The sequence below is a fragment of the Lissotriton helveticus genome, chromosome 4_1 (genome assembly GCF_964261635.1).
Source record: "Lissotriton helveticus chromosome 4_1, aLisHel1.1, whole genome shotgun sequence".
Lineage (NCBI taxonomy): Eukaryota > Metazoa > Chordata > Amphibia > Caudata > Salamandridae > Lissotriton > Lissotriton helveticus.
In genome coordinates, this window is record NC_136063.1 from 214,890,647 (window position 1) to 214,910,143 (window position 19,497).

At 47.0% G+C, this 19,497-nt stretch overlaps 1 protein-coding gene across 2 annotated transcripts in view; it reads left to right on the top strand.

Moving 5' to 3' along the window:
• FAM135B (family with sequence similarity 135 member B) overlaps positions 1-19,497 on the top strand; it is a 1,359,155-nt gene that overhangs the window by 1,177,002 nt on the left and 162,656 nt on the right. For both annotated transcript variants that reach the window (XM_078686705.1, XM_078686706.1), the window contains 2 exons: positions 8,696-8,849; positions 9,017-9,066. In XM_078686705.1, the coding sequence (XP_078542831.1) occupies positions 8,696-8,849; positions 9,017-9,066 (204 nt within the window). The remainder of the gene's footprint in view (positions 1-8,695; positions 8,850-9,016; positions 9,067-19,497) is intronic.

Genomic DNA, 19,497 nt, shown 5'->3' on the forward strand with positions numbered 1-19,497 from the left:
CTAATGAGAGAAGTGTGTGCCATCTTACATATACACCAAATCAGAACGGCCGTCTACCACCCCCAAACGGACGGCCTAGTGGAGCGATATAACCGCACGTTAAAAACCACCCTGCGAAAAATGTTGGAGGTGAACGGGGCGGAATGGGACCAGATCCTCCCTCTGGCACTGTACGTCATTAGGGGCCAACGACAGAGCAGCTTAGGCGTATCATCTTTTGAGCTGCTCTATGGGCGACAACCAAGGTCCCTGCTGGACATGACCAAGGAAGCATGGGAGAGGGAAACCCACGAAGATGTGACAAACACCCTGGAGTACGCCAGAAATCTTAGATCAAAATTAGGCAAATTACGCGACCTGGCGTTCGCCAACTTGGACAAAAGCCAAACGAAACAGAAAAAGATCTACGACAAAGGCAAGAAATGGAGAAGGCTCTCAGTAGGAGACTGGGCTCTGGTACTTTTGCCATCTTCAACGCAAAAGTTTAGAGCCGAATGGAGCGGACCCTACCAAGTGGTAGAAACACTCGGAAACACCAGCTACAAATTACGCATACGTGCAAGAACCACGCAAACATATCACATCAACCTCCTAAAAAAATGGCTCGGAAAACCCCCAGCTGAGGTGAATCTAACAGAAACTGAAACACCTAATCCCTCCAGCACCATAAAGAGCCTTGTGATTAACGTGGACTTGACGGAAACTGAGAGAGGACAGCTAGCACAAACCTTGCAAGGACATGCCAGTGTTTTCTCAGACATACCTGGAAAAACCCGAATGGCCGAACACAGTATCCACACGATACCGGGGAAAATTGTCAAAATCAAGCCATACCGGATCCCGGAGGCTAGACGGAAGGGGATTCAGAATGAAGTAGAGGAGATGCTGAAACTCGGCGTGATCCGCCCTTCCCATAGCGAGTGGTCGAGTCCAATAGTGCTGATACCGAAGCCTGATGGAACAAGAAGGTTTTGCATGGACTTTCGGGCTCTGAACGACATCTCCACATTCGATGCCTACCCCATCCCCCGTATAGATGAACTCATTGAACGTTTAGGAGAAGCAAAATACATCAGTACAATCGACCTTACAAAAGGATATTGGCAGGTCCCCCTCAAAGAGGAAGACCGACATAAGACAGCGTTCACAACGGAAACTGGGAGATACGAATTCACGGTACTACCCTTTGGCCTGCATGGGGCTCCTGCCACCTTCCAGAGGTTGATGAACAACGTGCTGAAGAACCTATCGGCCTTTACGTCCGCGTATCTTGATGACATTGTCGTCTTCAGCCTGGACTGGGAGACCCATCTGGACCACCTACATAAGCTGTTCGACACCCTCGCCCAAGCAGGGTTGAAGATCAACTCCAAGAAATCCAAGATTGGGTTCCACAAAGTAAAGTACTTAGGTTATGTCCTGGGACATGGCCTGATAGAGCCCCAAATGGAGAAAGTAAGGGCCATAGCCGAGACCCCCTTCCCGAGAACCAAGAAGGAATTACGGGCGTTTTTGGGCCTCATAGGCTATTACAGGCGTTTTATCCCTGGATTTGCAAAGGTGGCAGCCCCCCTCACTGACGCTCTTCAAACCAAAGTGAAGCAGGCTGACCTGAGTACACCCACCACAGGCATGTCTGAGGCATTCGCAGCGCTGAAACGTGCCATTACGTCTACCCCAGTTCTCACCTCCCCGGATTTCTCACGGACCTTTTCCCTGCACACGGATGCGTCGGACTATGGGATCGGGGCGGTCTTGTCCCAAAGCGGTGCGGACGGATGTGACCATCCGATCCTTTTCATCAGCAGGAAACTGTTCCCCCGTGAACTTAAGTATCCGACCGTCGAAAAAGAATGCCTGGCCATCCGATGGGCCGTTGAGAAACTATCTTACTACCTGGAGGGTCGGCAGTTCGACCTGTACACCGACCATGCCCCCCTTCTCTGGATGGCCCGCAACAAATCAAGGAACGCGAGGGTTCTGAGGTGGTTCCTCGCATTGCAGCCTTATGTGTTCAGGGTGCACCACAAGAAGGGTACCGACAATACCGGTGCCGACTTTTTATCACGACATCCACTTCCCGAACGGAAGTGTTCTGGGGGGATGGTGTGTAACCGGGGTGATGGGTCTCGCCCTACAAAGGGGCACCCTTTAACGATCTGCGACCCCCCCCTCTTGTCTCCACAGCCTCTTCCTACCCCGGGATGGTCCCCTGCAGAACGATACAGTTGCGATGAAGAGGACGAGGTAGGATGGGGTCCCTTTAACTGGACGACAACCCTAAATGAGGAGGCGGAGTCGGGAGAGTCCGTAAAAAGCAGCAACAACGATCCACAGGGGTGTTACTACACCGGAGGAGCGGACAGAGTGCAGGAGAGCGGAGAGGCGGGAAGCAGTGAGACGGAGTGGAGCGTTAGAGAGTGCGGGGACAACGAGGCGGTGTGGAGCGGAGGAACGAGTTGGCTGAGTGAAGAGACCATTGCGGAGGAGGAGGAGGATCTTGACAGGCGAGTCCGGGACGCGGCGTCGGCGGATCAAGAACCGGAGGAGCCAACCAGCAGGACGTCTACTGGGAGAGCCGAGACCCGAGAGACCGGAGCTGGGAAGCCGGGAGGCCACCACCACGAGCCGCCCAGCCGTGCGCCAGGAGGTGTACGGCTAGCCGAGGTGGCCGGCGAGGGCGAGCACTACGGAGCCTCCGGAGCCCGGCATCAGCAGGAGGAGGAGCCCCGTCCGGAGAAAGGAGGAGGGAGTACTCCGCAAGACCAGACAAGAAAGGAGCAGATCCCCGCGAAAGAGTCATACTAGGAAGAAGTGTACCGATGACTTGTTGTGTAGAATAAAAAGTACTGCCACAAAAACACGTCTTCTTCCCATTCCTCGTCCCGCGGTTACACACGCCCTCCCTATGCACTATCAATCATAACACAGTGACACAGTGGGTTGCTGAGGCCTCTGGCATACTATTCAGTAGTATTGGACCCAGTAGGGATAAGTCTTCCAGGTATAAATTGGTTGCAGCTGTTTGTAGTGCCATTTAACAAACTGAAAGAATACCAATATGTACCACAAGGTACATACAATAACCTATCATGTAACAAACAGTAGAGCAAGTTATTCTTGCATCCAGGATCACTTCCATTAAGAAAATGCAATTCTTGTAATCCAGCAACACTGCTTCAGACAGAAGCCTATTTCAGAAAGAATCCGTGAAGATAAGGATTTGAAGGAGAATTACAATGCTAATGATGAAACCCGAACATGACTGTATTGCAGTTACTGAATTATGTACCATATAAAGACCAGATATTAGAGGAACGCCTATCCAGTCTGTTGTTTCTGAAACACTAGAATCGTCTTTCCTGCTGAATATAATTGCAGCACAAGTGCCATAAATGACTGCATTGACAAGAGCTTGCTCCTTGTCAGGAAACATGAATGTGACAATTTATACTAACAGCCAGTATGTGGTCACAGATGACATCTTCTGGAGCTCCCATGAACAAACAGTGTTTACAATTTCGGATTTATTGAAAGCAACGCAGCAGCCAAAAGAAATTGCAGTGGTCAGATGTGTTTCTTATAAGGACAGAAAACACTATGTTTCACTTGGAAATAAATAGGCAGATCTGATGTCAAAATACGTGTTACAAGATTAAACAATTATTCAGGAAAAAATAAATTATGAGTCCAGAATATAGTGTAAAGAATGCAGAAAATGTTAACTGTTTCTTTTTAAATGCAGTCCAGTTTACTTTGAGTGAGTTGAGTGAAATGGAAAAAAAATGGTTACAAGAAAAATTATCAGGTTCTATATGTCCGTTCTAACAATAGGTACATCCTCCCAGTATCCTATTGCAAGTACTTTCACAGTAAGTCACATGCAGGGCAAGATAGTATGATTTGTACACACAGAAAATACTAGGAAAATAAACATTTCTGAAATGTTGCTGAAGATTTATGTGTAAAGTTTTCGGTGTGCCTGAAATATAATCAAGGGAAGAAGACATTGACTGTGATGAATCGTATTGCCAAATCAGAAGTCCCATTTACAAGACTACAAGCAGACTTTGTTGAGCTGCCGCTTGCCATGGTTAAAAATACATCTTGATCTTTGTCTGCTTGTTTTCTAAATGGGTTGAAGTATACCCCACCAGGAGATCAGATAGCCTTATAGTTGCCAAACTTTGGTTAAGAGAGTTGATTGCTACATTCAGACTTCCAACTTCTATTGAGACAGATTGTGGCTCGCACGTCAAAAACGAGGGTTTGCAATTATTTGTCAACATTCCAGATAAATCAAAGGTTTCATTGTAATTAATGTCCCCAAGTTCAGGTGTAGTGGAAATAATTAATGGAACCCCTAAGGACAAATTGGCACAGGTATGTACTACTAATAATTTAAAATGGCTTGCCGCACTTTCTCTTCGTATGAGATTTGCATGAGAAATACTCCTCATAAAAAAGACTGGCCTATCGCCCCCTCAGGTGATTATGGGGGGAGCAATGTGACTTGCAGATACTCCTTCAGCTGCGCTAATTTCAATAACTGATGAAATCATGTTAATTTACCTGACTGTTATGGTGATAGCTGTCTCTTATCAGGTGAATGTGGTAACAGGAGTGACAAGGAACATCCCATGCCAGATCTTGTGCCCTGGAACTGGACAGTGGTCCAGAAACACATCAGAAAGAAATGATTATTTCTTACTTTTTCTCTGTCCTGTCACTCCCCACAGACAAAACTCTTGTCTACTTTAATATTTAAGAGCAGGGGTGCAGATACATGACTTGATTAAGGCGCATACATTTTAAAGCACTGTCATACTGCATGTGTAAGGTTGGGTCTCACCACCACAAGCACAGTCGCAGAAACCTTATAGGATCATGAGTGCAGCTGCCCCACACTTGGGACTGATCGAACAAACTACCAGGGGCTGTGAACTTACATCTGCTGTTTGTTATGTCGGGTAATCATAAACCTATCATATTATATAACGTTTTATAAAAACTTGGCTTCACAGAGAAACACGCACCTTTTTTCCCGTAACATGCTTAAAAAACACAATCCAGCTTGCAAGTAAGTTATGCTTCCGAGTAGGGTAATTATCTTAAAATGGTTAGTGTGCAAGACAAACCGGGAGGAGTGGAGGTGCTGTGCATGGTGCAGAATTGGATGTGGAATGGAAGAATGAATGATTGGATGAACCCAAACAAAATGATATGTGCACGGAGTACCTAACACATTGTATAGTGTGCAACTGCTGCTACTGTGGCATTATAGTGCTGAACCATTCCACAGCAATTACAAGTGAGTCAGAATACTTGTTCGGGGAAACATGGTTATAATATGTCTAGTGATGTCAATCAAAATAATCTAAGGTACAAGACACAGTCTCTACAGTAAATATTACTGAGTGTATAAAATCGGGGGCAAAATCCCACAATCTGAAAGCGAATAAGGACCTTGTAATACTAAGCTCACTAAACAAAGTTGTTTCAAGACAAGTGGGGGCTGCAATCAGGCATCTTCAACCCTCTGGTTCATATACCTTCTAGGGCATTAGCTGTGGCCCCTTACATGTTGTAGTAGTGGAGGGACCAACAGGACACACTTTAGTGGGTTGGGTTAGGTAGTTTATTGGATGTAACACAAGGGAAAGAAACAAAGAATAACGGCAGTCAGGTCCATTAAGTCTCTTCTGAGACTTGGCTTTAGGTGAGCGGTCTCCCTTTTCTTCAGGAAGTGCTGCTTCTTCCAGGATGTCCCGAGGATCTCGGGTCGAGAAAGTTAAATAGAAGGAAGAAGAAAAAAAATTCAAAGAAACAAGGTTTTAGAAAAGGGTCACTCTATCACGCTTTCTTAAAAGAGTGCCACCTTCACCAGGCAAAGACGGGTGGCTGTGCAATGTGGGAGGCAGTGGCTATGACACTGGTTGTGAGGGTGTTGTCTCTTTCTTTTCACCCTTCGCTACCACATGTGTTTCTGGGTGTACAATCTTCCATCAATACACCGCTTCAAGTGTCGCTACTGCCCGGTGCCCCACCAGTTCAGCCAGAAGGCCCGGGATGTTTTTGGTACTTGCCTTGAACCACGACTTGTCTTTTGGGTCGTGGTGTGGGCGGTAGGGGTGCTCGTCTCCGCCGTTGGAGTCTCGAGGCTGTGTCCGGATAGACACGGTCATCCGTCTCTGTTTTCCTCCGCCCTGTCTTCCCCGGATTTCGTCGTCTTCTCCTCTGGTGTTCCGCTGTCCGCCTCTGCCGGTATGTTGTCACTCGCCGTCTCGCTTCCGTCGTCCTTCTCCACTTCCTGGTCCTGACATCTGCTGGAAGGGCCCTCCCAGGGGAGGAGTGCCCTTTTCAAGTCCGGCTCAGTTGGAACCCCGTGTCTCCTTACACATGTATAGACCATACTCTCCCATCGCTAGACACATTCTTTGTGTGAGATTATTTTTATGAAGGCATCACTCACAGGAACTCTGGTGTTGGTGATGAGGTGACTGACAGAGGTTTGCACAGGTGTGGGGTCTCCTCTCCTCAGGGCCGGACTGGGATCGCAAACCTGCCCTGGTAATTATGTTGTACCGGCCCATGGGGTGCTGGTGGTAAACACTGCTGCTGTGCTTTTGTTACAGGGGGCCGATTTTGCAGCACTGCTGCAAAACCGGCCTCCACCAGTAACAAAAAAGGCCCCCACTGGTACAAAACCATCCCCACCCTCCCAGCCCACTAGGAAAAAAAGCCAGGTGCCCGCTACGGCCAGTCCAGCCCTGCCTCTCCTCCTGGATCAGTGTTAGTCCCATCCTTTTTGAAATGGCGCAAGTTGTACTGCTTGTACTATAATCTATTGCCTCTTCTAGGTTGGACATAGAACATACTCTTCGCCCCACTTTGCACCCTACTCGATGAACACTACTGCTAATAGGTTCCTAATCCAACCTCCTCCCTCTAACTCCCACACTTAAAGGAGTACTCCTTCACCACTCCCTTTAGCCAGGCATTCACAAATACATTGTACACACACCCAGACACAGTCTTTAGCCTTAATTGGAGGGGTTATCAAGTTTTACTAATCGCAAGCGTCACAAGCATATCATCAGTAGTAAAAAATCACAAGATAATAAAATAAAGGCTCACTTTATAGAGGCTGGTGTATGCTACTGATGGGAACACAGGCTTAGGGTGGAGGCAGAAAATAAAGCCCTGCAGTGAGAGGATCAATAGAAGTGTTGTAGAAAATATGGTTCCCTGAAAGTATGCTGTTGAACTGTATTCTTGTATAAAGGGTTTCATTGTAACATCTCATTGCCTGTCACCTGAGTTTGGGTACTGGTGCACTACTCCTAGTTTACTTCTTCAAAAAACAGCTTATCCACCTCTCATCCAGAGCTCTCAAACTTCTCAGGTCTATGCGTGACAAATTTTTGCAGTCCAAGCTTTTTCTTTGGATTTTGGGAATTGTAGTCTAATTTTCGAATTGGATTGACAGAAATACGACTCCCAGTGTGCAAAGGAAGAAACTTGGACCGGGTAAGCTGTTAGTGCATGCACTTGGGAAACTAAAGAGCTGCGCTCATCCATAATCTGACTGGAGGAAGATACATACAAATGACTTAGAGTAACCCCGGCAACATTGGAAAAGCAATACATTACATGGAGTCCTATTGGCTTTGCTAGTGCTTACTCATAAACTGTGAATAGTATTTTGGAGATCATATGTAATGTTGCTATAGTGTATCTAAGATACGTAACACATCTTTTCTTGGAAGGGAAGCATGTCAATTTAGTCACCGCTACCCCAGGTAAAGTCTAGTATACCTCACTGACCCATTCATAATTTGCCTTCTGGTCACTGCGTTGATTAACTTTGTCGGAGCTTAATCAAAACTCTCCCAGATATCAGAGCAAGACTTAATACGACTTCAAGGCATACATGTTGAAATAGAATGAATCTGAAATTGAAATAGAATATTGGAATGCGAAGCCCTCCATTGAAAGTACTCTGTGCTTCTATGGGCCGGTAAAAACCCGCGGAGCAACATTCCAATATTGCTTTTGTTCACAGCTGCTGCTGTGAACAAAGGCCTCTCCAAGCCTGAGGGAGTTTAAGCCCCCTCGGGGTCTGATAGGCATTTGTTTTATTTGTTAGAGCATTCTGCCATCTAGTGGCAGAATGCTCTAATAGCCTTATAACCCTTCGTAGCTGGGCTATACCGGCCATTAAAGTCCTGCTCCCTTGTTCAACGCAGGAGCGGGCCTTTAATGGCCGGTATAGCCCACCACAGATGGCTAAAGGCTATATTAGAACATTCGAATGTTAAGAGCTCCATTGTAGACAGTGGAGTAGCTCCAGGTTTATAATGCCTGGAATTGGCCTTCTGCTCCAACATTGGAATATTTGTCTTTCTGTTTCTTTCTTTTTCATTTAAAACATTCAACCCTTAGAATGTTCTAATAGCCTTATAGATCTTCTGCCTCAGGCTATACCAATTGTTAAAGGCCCTCACCCTGGGGTGTAGGTCCTTTAACAACTGGTAGCCCTTGGCAGTGGGCTATATGGTTATAAAAATAAAGCAAGTATTGGTTCCTGTAGCATTCGATAAAGATGTAATAACTTGTAGTAAACAATACTTGTATGCCCACCTCTTTAAATAATCTGACTTTGTAAGCCTTATCTTTATTCTTTTTCTTGCAGGGCAGTTTCTATGTCCCCTCTGAAAACTGCATGCAGCACGCGTATAAGTGGCATAAAGATCTCTGCTACCTGCTGCTGTCCGCATACCGATGCCTTCACTCCTACCACACCTTCATCATGAAGGACATATGCAATGTGCCTCAGTCTGTGTTAGGTAAGAGCAGACCCCCATGAAAGCCACTTCCTTACAGCAGAGATGTAAGTCGGGAAACGTCTGGCAGTGTGTTCATTCAATCATCCATCCAGTCATTCCGTTCAGACAGAAAACTGACATGCATTCAAGTGCATTTCCCCTTTTGATGAACCATCTTTGTTTTCTAGATAACGTTACTGTGGAAGAAACATTGTCCCAGCTCTGCATTGAATTACAGGTATGGCCTACTTCTAAACCAAATGCTAAAATGATCCAGTCAATAAAAATGTATCGACATATGTGTTTGTGTTTATGGACAGGTTTGCAAATTTTGCATAATCTCAGGCATTGTTTAAAAAATGCACAATAAAATTCAACATGAAAGATAGGGGTTCATCTGTTTATTAAACAAATCAGAGAAAAATTTTTGGAGAGAGCCATAAATAAACAATCAATCAATCAATCAATCAATCAATCATAACACTTGTATAGCGCACTACTCACCCGGGAGGGTCTCAAGGCGCTTGGGGGAAGGGGTTTGCTACTGCTCGAACAGCCAGGTCTTGAGTTGTCTCCTGAAGGCAAGATGGTCTTGGGTTAGCCGAAGGTGGATGGGGATGGAGTTCCATGTCTTGGCAGCCAGGTAGGAGAAGGATCTTCCTCCGGCGGTGGCTCTTCGGATGCGTGGTACGGTGGCGAGGGCAAGGCTGGTGGACCGTAGCTGGCGGGTGGGCGTGTAGAAGGTCAGGCGGTCGTTGAGGTACTTGGGGCCCAGGTCGTGGAGAGACTTGTGTGCGTGGGTGAGGATCCGGAATGTGATCCTCTTGTTGACGGGGAGCCAGTGCAGGTCTTTCAGGTGGCCGGAGATGTGGCAACGTCAGGGGATGTCCAGGATGAGTCGGGCGGAGGCGTTCTGGATGCGTTGGAGTTTTTTCTGTAGCTTGGCTGTGGTTCCGGCGTAGAGGGTGTTTCCGTAGTCCAGTCGGCTGGTGACGAGTGCTTGGGTGACCATCTTCCTGGTTTCGGTCAGGATCCATCGGAAGATCTTTCGGAGCATACGCAGGGTGTTTAAGCACGATGAGGAGACGGCGTTGACTTGTCTGGTCATCGAGGGGGAAGAGTCCAGGATGAAGCCCAGGTTGCGTGCGTGGTCCGTTGGCTTGGGTGCGGTGCCCAGGGCGGGGTGCCACCAGGAGTCGTCCCAGGCGGAGGGCTATGGTCCCAGGATGAGGACTTCCGTCTTGTCTGAGTTCAGTTTCAATTCCAAAAGGGGGTGGTGATGGACAGAGTATCTGAATTAAGCAGAACACTCCTACCCAGTCAAAAGATCAGGGCTTGATCCATCACCGTTTTTTAGCTCACTGCACCATCCCAGTTCAGAACCCGGCTATGTGCAAATTAGTCTGTCCCTGGCCCAGTGCATCATGGGAACAGGGCAGACCAAACTACCAAGCCAATTCTTTACTGGACCTTTCTCACTGCTCCATCAGGATTCAAGCAAGCCGGGCCGAAGAGGCTGAAATGCCAGAAACCGGTCCCCGGTAGCTTGTCTCCTTTCTGGTGAAGAATTGGCTTGGTAGTTTGGTCTGCCCTGTTCCCATGATGCACTGGGCCAGGGACAGACTAATTTGCATATAGCCAGGTTCTGAGCTGGGATGGGGCAGTGAGATAAATAACGGTGATGGATCAAGCCCTGATCTTTGGACTGGGTAAGAGTGGTCTGCTTAATTCAGACACTCTGTTCATCACCACCCCCTTTTCTGTATCGTTTTTGGCCACTATAGGTGTGGCAGGGTATACTCAGACATGAGTCCCTTTCTCACTGCTCCATCAGGATTCAAGCAAGCCGGGCCGAAGAGGCTGAAATGCCAGAAACCGGTCCCCGGTAGCTTGTCTCCTTTCTGGTGAAGAATTGGCTTGGTAGTTTGGTCTGCCCTGTTCCCATGATGCACTGGGCCAGGGACAGACTAATTTGCATATAGCCAGGTTCTGAGCTGGGATGGGGCAGTGAGATAAATAACGGTGATGGATCAAGCCCTGATCTTTGGACTGGGTAAGAGTGGTCTGCTTAATTCAGACACTCTGTTCATCACCACCCCCTTTTCTGTATCGTTTTTGGCCACTATAGGTGTGGCAGGGTATACTCAGACATGAGTCCCTTTCTCACTGCTCCATCAGGATTCAAGCAAGCCGGGCCGAAGAGGCTGAAATGCCAGAAACCGGTCCCCGGTAGCTTGTCTCCTTTCTGGTGAAGAATTGGCTTGGTAGTTTGGTCTGCCCTGTTCCCATGATGCACTGGGCCAGGGACAGACTAATTTGCATATAGCCAGGTTCTGAGCTGGGATGGGGCAGTGAGATAAATAACGGTGATGGATCAAGCCCTGATCTTTGGACTGGGTAAGAGTGGTCTGCTTAATTCAGACACTCTGTTCATCACCACCCCCTTTTCTGTATCGTTTTTGGCCACTATAGGTGTGGCAGGGTATACTCAGACATGAGTCCCTTTCTCACTGCTCCATCAGGATTCAAGCAAGCCGGGCCGAAGAGGCTGAAATGCCAGAAACCGGTCCCCGGTAGCTTGTCTCCTTTCTGGTGAAGAATTGGCTTGGTAGTTTGGTCTGCCCTGTTCCCATGATGCACTGGGCCAGGGACAGACTAATTTGCATATAGCCAGGTTCTGAGCTGGGATGGGGCAGTGAGATAAATAACGGTGATGGATCAAGCCCTGATCTTTGGACTGGGTAAGAGTGGTCTGCTTAATTCAGACACTCTGTTCATCACCACCCCCTTTTCTGTATCATTGAGTTCAGTTTCAGGCGGCTGTTCATCATCCACTCGGCTACGTCTTTCATCCCTTCGTGTAGGCAGGTTCTGGCGGTGTCGGGGTCTCTGGTGAGGGAGAGGATCAGCTGGGTGTCGTCGGCGTAAGAGATGATGTTGAGAATCACAGCTGTGTGTATACCTGAATGAACATCTTTCAACAGTAGGTAACAACATGTCTAACAGCAAATTAACTTACCCTACTTAAATTGGCGTTTCACCGGTCAACGGGCACAATTGTACCTTTTTATTCCATGCCTGACATTTCTAGCAAGTATTTATGAAACCGAGGCTTGAACTTAGTGGCATAATAATAACTTCATGTATTCCAGGAAATGTTTTTAGACATTTATACAACCTGTGAGACCTAGTAGATCAAACACTGCCCCCTGGTGGTTTTAGACATGCTGGAGACTTTTAAGCCTGAAAGAATAAAACGATGATAATAATAATGATAATAATAATTATCTGAATGAGAAACAGACGCTACAGTAACAGATTTTTATTTATATATATTTTTTTTTGGTCCTCATTTACCACCATGGTTTCAGTGAAGTCGGAATACGACAAAGTGTCACAGTTAGTAGAGCTGGCAGGGATTTAACTGGGAAAGGCCACCGACATCCCTCAGAAATGCCATTTCCAAGAGGACAAACACCAACGAAACCAGAAAAATCAAGACATAGCAACAAATTATAAGTGGAAAATACAGCCATTCAATTCCGGACTTCCAGCCGGATAGGGGCTTTATAGATGGAATGAACCACAGCTGTGTAATCATCGGACCGGGGGGGTGGGGAAAAAAAAAACCCCGACCAACTCAGTGGTCCCGCACCAACAAGTGCCAGAATGCCCTTTTGTCCTAGTTACCAGATCTTAGTAGGTCGAGATTGGAAGCCTGTAGGACTGAGGTCTGCCAGTCAGTGAGGGAAGGTGGTGTACAGTCTTTCCACTTTTTGCAGATCTCTCTTCTGGCAAGTAAGATGGAATAAAATAGAAGATTTTTTGCCTGACCATGAACCCCGTCCAAGATCCCAAAGATCACAAGTGGGAGATCAAATATTATTTGTAGGCCAAGTGATACAGAGAGTGTGTTACTTATAGCATCCCAGAAATGAGTTAAGCGAGGACATTCAAAAAACATGTGCGCATCCGATGCAGCAACCAGTCCGCATTTAGCACATGCAACTGAGCTCCCTTCTGAAAACCTTGAAAGTCTGAGGGGAGAATAATATGCTCTATGGAGCGTAAAAAGGTGGTTCCTGCGCAGCCAGGCTGGCTTAACAATATCCCACAGAACTTTGAACGATGTAATCCACAATTCCTGCAAATAGCGATTTGTAAAGGTAGTACCCCAAAGTGAATCGGGCAACAGAAATTCACCCTCAACTTCTTTGAGGATCAAGTTATACCATAAGGAGATCTCCTTCTTTACAGGGGGTTTGTCTATAAGTTGAGATACCAGCTCGCTATGACCTCCAATGGGGGACCTATTTCCACGGAAGGGCCGGGAAGCGTAAGAGTGGGTCCAGCTAGTAATGTGCATATATTTAAACCTTGAAAAGTTGGGACCTATCCTGTTCCTTAAACATTCCCATGGAAGCAAGCCACCATCCATGAATAGATCCCCCCAGCCTTCCAACCCTGCATCTTTTAGTGGGGCGGCTAAGCTATCACCCAATGAGACAGGACATTCAGGGAGACCCCATAGGGGAGTTCTATTACCAAAGTAACCAATTTTTATAGCCGTTGTTAGTTTGGCCCAGGTTTTTGCCATCCCCTGCAAGACCTTCAACTTGACCTTCTTAAAGAATTTGGGCATACCAAATTTAAACAGAAAACCTGACTGGCTGACTCCTTCCCCTTTAAGCAAAGCTGAAAATAGGGACCCAATACCAGAAACTGCAGGCATCTTTAAGAGCATGCGGGCGTGAGATAGCTGGAATGCCCATGCATACATCTGCAGGTCCGGGGCCGCCAATCCTCCCTTCTCCCTACGCCTCCTGAGTTTCTTCCAAGCTATGCTGGGAAGATGATTATCCCAAATAAAGGAGGTGATGTCAGCCTGGAATTTTGTTAACATGGAGGGATCAAAGTGTAGGGGGATGGTGTTGAATAAAAAGGATACTTTGGGTAAGATGGTCATTTTAATCAAATTCACTCTCCCTAAAATAGATAAGGGAAGTCGAGCCCATGATCGCATAAGTTTGCGACAAACCTTTGTGACGGCTGAAAAATTAGTTGCAACAATTTGGTTGATATCCTTCACAATGCTAAGTCCCAGATATTGCATACTTGATCCTGGCTGAATGCTAATATCACAGTCATCATCATTCCAGATGATTACTTCAGTTTTAAGGCATTAACCTCATAGCCGGACACTTTCCCAAATTCTAGGGCGGCATTAAGAACTGCGGGAAGTGCGGTATGTGCCTCAGATGAAAAGATAAACACATGGTCGGCTTACAGGGCCACTTTCCTCTCCCATCCCCTATAAGAAAAAGGTTTAATATTTGTATCATCCCTCAAACGTTGGGCAAAGGGCTCAATATAAAGATCGAATAGGAGAGGGGAGAGCGGGCAGCCCTGTCGCGTCCCCCTTGTGATGTTAAAAGGGTCGGATAGAATACCATTGACCAGTACACGAGCTGTAGGGTTCTGATACAAAAGGCCAATGACGCGCCGGAAACCCTCGCCAACGTTGAACTTAGCCAAGGCCTCCGACAGGTTTGACCAATTTACCCTGTCGAAGGCCTTGGTCGCGTCCAACGTTAATGCGACCAAAGGAAGGGACTCAACTGAGGCCATGTCGATGGCTCCTATTAGATCATATGTCAATTCATACAGCTGACGCCCCTTAACGAATCCCGTCTGATCATGATGTAAAAGATCAGGGGCCACCATCGCCAATCTTGTTGCAAGCACTGTAGCAAAGATTTTATAGTCTACATTCAAGATTGAGATTGGTCTGTATGAACCACAAGAAGAAGCTGGCTTACCGGGTTTCAGTATGAGGGTGATTGATGCACTGTACCAAGAGACAGGGGGATGCTGGCCATCCTGCAAGATCAAGATATGATTAAATAAAATGGTAAGGGGAGCACTTATTTCATGTTCTAAAACTTTGAAAATTTCTGCTGGGAGCCCGTCGGGTCCAGCTGCCTTCCCTTTCTTTCCATTTCGAATGGCCAACCTGACCTCCTCCTCTGAGATGCCACTATCAAGAAATGTGTGCAGCTCTACAGATAGGACCGGGAGGCGAATTCCACTCAAGCAGGCCTTAATGTGCTCTGGATCGATCTTGTTATCATCATGATAAATTGCTTGAAAAATATCTTTAAAAGCACACCTAATATCCTCATCTGAGGAGAGTATGATGTTATTAACTATGATTGATTCAATATTGTTAGGACCTGGTCTGTTTTGGCCTTCCAGGCCAATAACTTCCCTGCTCCCTCGCCATACTGAAAATGGGCTAACTTACTAGCCTCCCATTTCTGTAGAATTCTCTTATTCAGAACCGAAGCCAAGTTCCCCCTCAGAGCAAGTAACTTATTCTGAAGAGATTCAGAGGTAGGATTAGGGGGTGCCGCTATAGCGTCAATATCCAATTGGGTTTTAACAATATCTGCTTCTATGGAAGCGACTTCCTCCTTATATTGTTTCAATCGGTAAGACACCTTACTCGTTATAAGACCCCTTAAAAGGCCTTAAAAGTGTCCCACACCACTCCGGGTGCCGCCGTGCCATTATTTATAGTCATGAAAGTTTGTGCTTCAGTTTTGAGAAAAAGAATATCCCCAGGATGTGAGAGGAAGGAACGGTCAAATGACCAGCTTCTAGGGGGAACCTTAGAGAACCCAGCAAGTTCCATAAACACCGCAGAATGATAGGAGAGGTGTAAGGGGAGATAAGTTATACTCTTTACGAAATCCACCAATTTCTGACTAATTAAAACAAAGTCTATTCTGGACTGGTGTCGATATTTATAATTCCGGAAAGAGATACCCTGTTGGAGCCCTGACCTTACTCTCCAGATGTGTATGTGTATTGCGACTTATATAGCGCACGTATCACCCGAAGGTATCAAGGCGCTTGCTTAGGGAACCCGTCCTGGTATTCCCCTGTGAGATCACAAGGTGAAAGCCAGGCATACCGCCGCGAGGGGCCGTAGTGGAGATTAAGCAAGCTATTGCCCAGAGTCGCAGAGTGTGACCCCGTGAGTCAAGTAGGCACCGGAGCGAGAATTGTCGAGTCCATGGAATTTTTTAGCCCGAGAACCGCCGAGGCGGGGAATCGAACCCTGGTCCACGGCCGATCTCAGCTTCCGGGTCTGCCGCCTCTAACCACTGAGCCACGCTTCTCCACTCCATGTCAACGTATCCATATTGTTTCATGGAGTTGAGTAGAAAAGACCTAGATTTTGAACGTGCAAGGGGACGACTATTAGGGGTTTTATCTAAGAGAGGATTCAATACTATATTGAAGTCCCCCGCCCAGATAATTGGTTCAGGAAAAGACAACAAATGTAAAGAGATGGACTCTAGAGTGGAGGGATCGTCAAGGTTGGGCCCGTAATAGCCCACCATTGTGAATTGCACACCAGCAATGATGACTGTCGTAATGACCCATCTGCCACCTGGGTCAACCAACTGAGGGACTAACCTAGCTTTGAGTTGTTTCTTAAAAATAATAGACACACCTCTGATGTTCATTGATTGAGATGTAGAAACCGCAAAGTGGATCCACCTATGCCTCTTAATTAAAGCCTGTAACTCGATCTGGGTCAAATAGGTCTCCTGGAGTATAATGACCTGCGCATCTGAGTCCTGCAAATACTGCATGATTTTATTAGCTCTTGATTTAGTGAGGAGGCCATTGGCATTCCAGGAAATAGCTTTAAAACTACCCATTCAGGCACATGTGTATAGCGAGATTACCACAGACCCCTACTAACTCAGAAAGTAGCTCTGAAAATGATTCATTGAAATTTGCCAACTTTAGACCGTACCCTACAATAATCATTAAGGAAATGAGGACATTTTTAATTTTTTCCCACCACACAACCCCACTTATACCCCGGAGCCCACCCCTCTGCCACCCAGCCCACCCATGGAAAACCCTTACTCTATCTAACCGGAACAGTTCCCAGTAGACAGTGTCCCCCCCCCCCCAGCTCCCGCTAAGCTACTCTGCCTAATAAGCATAATTAGAATAGTTTCAGGGGAAAGATCATGCTCTTACCTTGTCACGTCTAATATAGACGAGACCTACGGGTATTAAGATTAGGTGTTAAGAACAGGTGAAGTCAAATGAGGAAGATTAGGGCCCTAAACCAAACAAATTCTTGCTGTGTATTTTTTACATTTTTTTTATGTTTTATCCCATTTGTATATTTATTTATTTCTTTTTCTACCTTCCTGTATTCCTTTTTTTTTTAAATGTTTTTTATTTTCTTATTTTCCACCCCCCTTTTTTTTAAGTAAACATCTAACTACTCAGTTAGTGATATCTGAAATAAACAGTGTACAGTAACACTAATAAGGTGATAGGGTAATGGTATGGTTACCAAAACAAGATTAACAAGTGCGCCCTATTCAGAAGAACTCTTTTTACCAAGATCAAGTAATAACTCATCAGCTGCCTGCACTGATCTAATGTTAAACATCCGGTTATTAACCCCTTCCACGCTGATGACGAGCTCAGCTCGTCATGAGGTACACCTCTCGTACGCTCATGATGAGCTGAGCTCGTCATGAACCGCGGGATTCCGCGATTCTCAACGCACAGCGTGAAAACGCGCCGTCCCGCATGTGGTTAAACATAACTTTAAGGGCAGCAGGAAACATAAGTTGTGCTGTGGCACCCAACTTCCTAAAAGCATCCAACCGCCTCCCAAACTCCCATTGCTTCTCCAAAGTAATCCTCGAAAGGTCAGACCTTATCTGAAATGTTAACCCTTTCCCTACCAGAGACTTCTGTTTCAGGGCAAGATTAAGGATCTGTTCCTTCAGTGTATACGTATGGAAGTTCACAAGGATTCTGCGAGGTTTAGATCTTTGAGAGTTCCGTCTAAACGGATCCCTATGGACTCGCTGGATGTCAACAGCCAATTCTTCCGCAGATTGATCGAGACATAATGACTTCTTCAGTAGATGGATAACAAACTGCTTAATATCGGACCCTTCTGAGCCTTTAGTAACGTTGAGAATACGGATGTTACTCCGTCTAGCGTTATTTTCCAAAGATTCCATCCTTTCAGATAAAGCCAGGTCTTCCCTTCTGAGCTTGATAATGTCCTCTTTCGCCTGATCCAAATGAATGGAAAGGGCCGCTATTTGAATCGTAGCGCTATACTGCCTGCTGAGCTGCGCTTTAATTATTATTCGATTGTGCATTGCTGCCTTTAGCTGATTGATTTATTTGTGCCTGATTGTGCCGGTGACGCTTCCCTTTTAATACCGATTGTTGGGGTCTCGTCCTGTGTAGCTTTTGGCTTGCTGCCATTTTGTTGTTTGTTGTTGTGCCTTCCCTGCCCGGCTCTCCACCCCGCTCCCGCCTCCCAGCTGCTCCTCCCTCGCCCCACCCCCCCTCCACTATCCACTTCTGACAGATGCTTTAGCGTGCAGCGTTCACGCGCAGCGATCGCGCCCCATGCGCGCCGAAGGTGTGCCAAAGGTAAGCCCGTCTACGTCCGTCCACGCCTGGACCGCGCCCAGCGCCAGACCCCCTGGCCCCCGCAATACCCACTCCTCCCGCATAACGTACGACGACGCCACCCTCTCAGCACTCAACCCCGGCCGTCTCCCAAACTGCTACCAAGCCGCCCCAGGACACACCCATGGACCCTTCACCTGCCACCCCTGCAAGTTCGACTGCATCAGGACCCGCACCAAATCCTCAAACTCCAAACAGAGCTCCGATACTAACCACCTGAAGTGCATCCTGCTCAACACCCGCTCGGTCCACCGACACGCCACTGAACTTTGGGACCTACTCGACACCACTTCGCCGGACGTCGCCTTTCTTACAGAAACCTGGATAAACGCCTCATCTGCACCCGACATCGCCACAGCCATCCCTGACGGCTACAAGATCATCCGAAAGGACCGCATCAACCAAACAGGAGGAGGCATCGCCATCGTCCATAAGAACACCATCCGCATCACAACCAGTTCCGACGATGACCTTGCAGCCGCCGAACACCTTCACTTCCAGATCCACACCGACCCCAAGACCACACTCAGAGGCACCTCCTCTACAGGCCACCAGGACCCCGCACACAATTCAGCGAAGACATCACTGAATTCATCAGCCCACACGCTCTCCCCTCCGAGGACTACATTCTACTGGGAGACCTCAATTTCCACCTGGAAAAGAACAACGACAGCAACACCACCACCCTTCTAGACAACCTCACCAATCTCAGACTCAAACAACTTGTTGACACCCCTCCCACTATGCCGGACACACGCTCGACCCAATCTTCACCTCCAGCAAGCACATCTCCTTCAATCACACCACAGCTCTCCATTGGACGGACCACAGCTGCGTTCACTTCAACTACAAAAAGACCACGACCCACAACCACCCACAACCAATTCCCCGAAGAAACTGGAACAAAATTACCACCGACCAGCTCTTCACATCGCTTCACCAAAACCCTCCTACCAAATCATCGGACTCAAACCAAGCAGCCACCAACCTCACACAATGGATAACCCACAGCGCCGACGTACTAGCACCCTTGAAAAACCATCAAATCAAGCGAGGTAGCAAAAAAGCCCCCTGGTTCAACGATGACCTCAAGAAATCCAAGAAGTTCTGTCGCACCCTCGAGAAAGCCTGG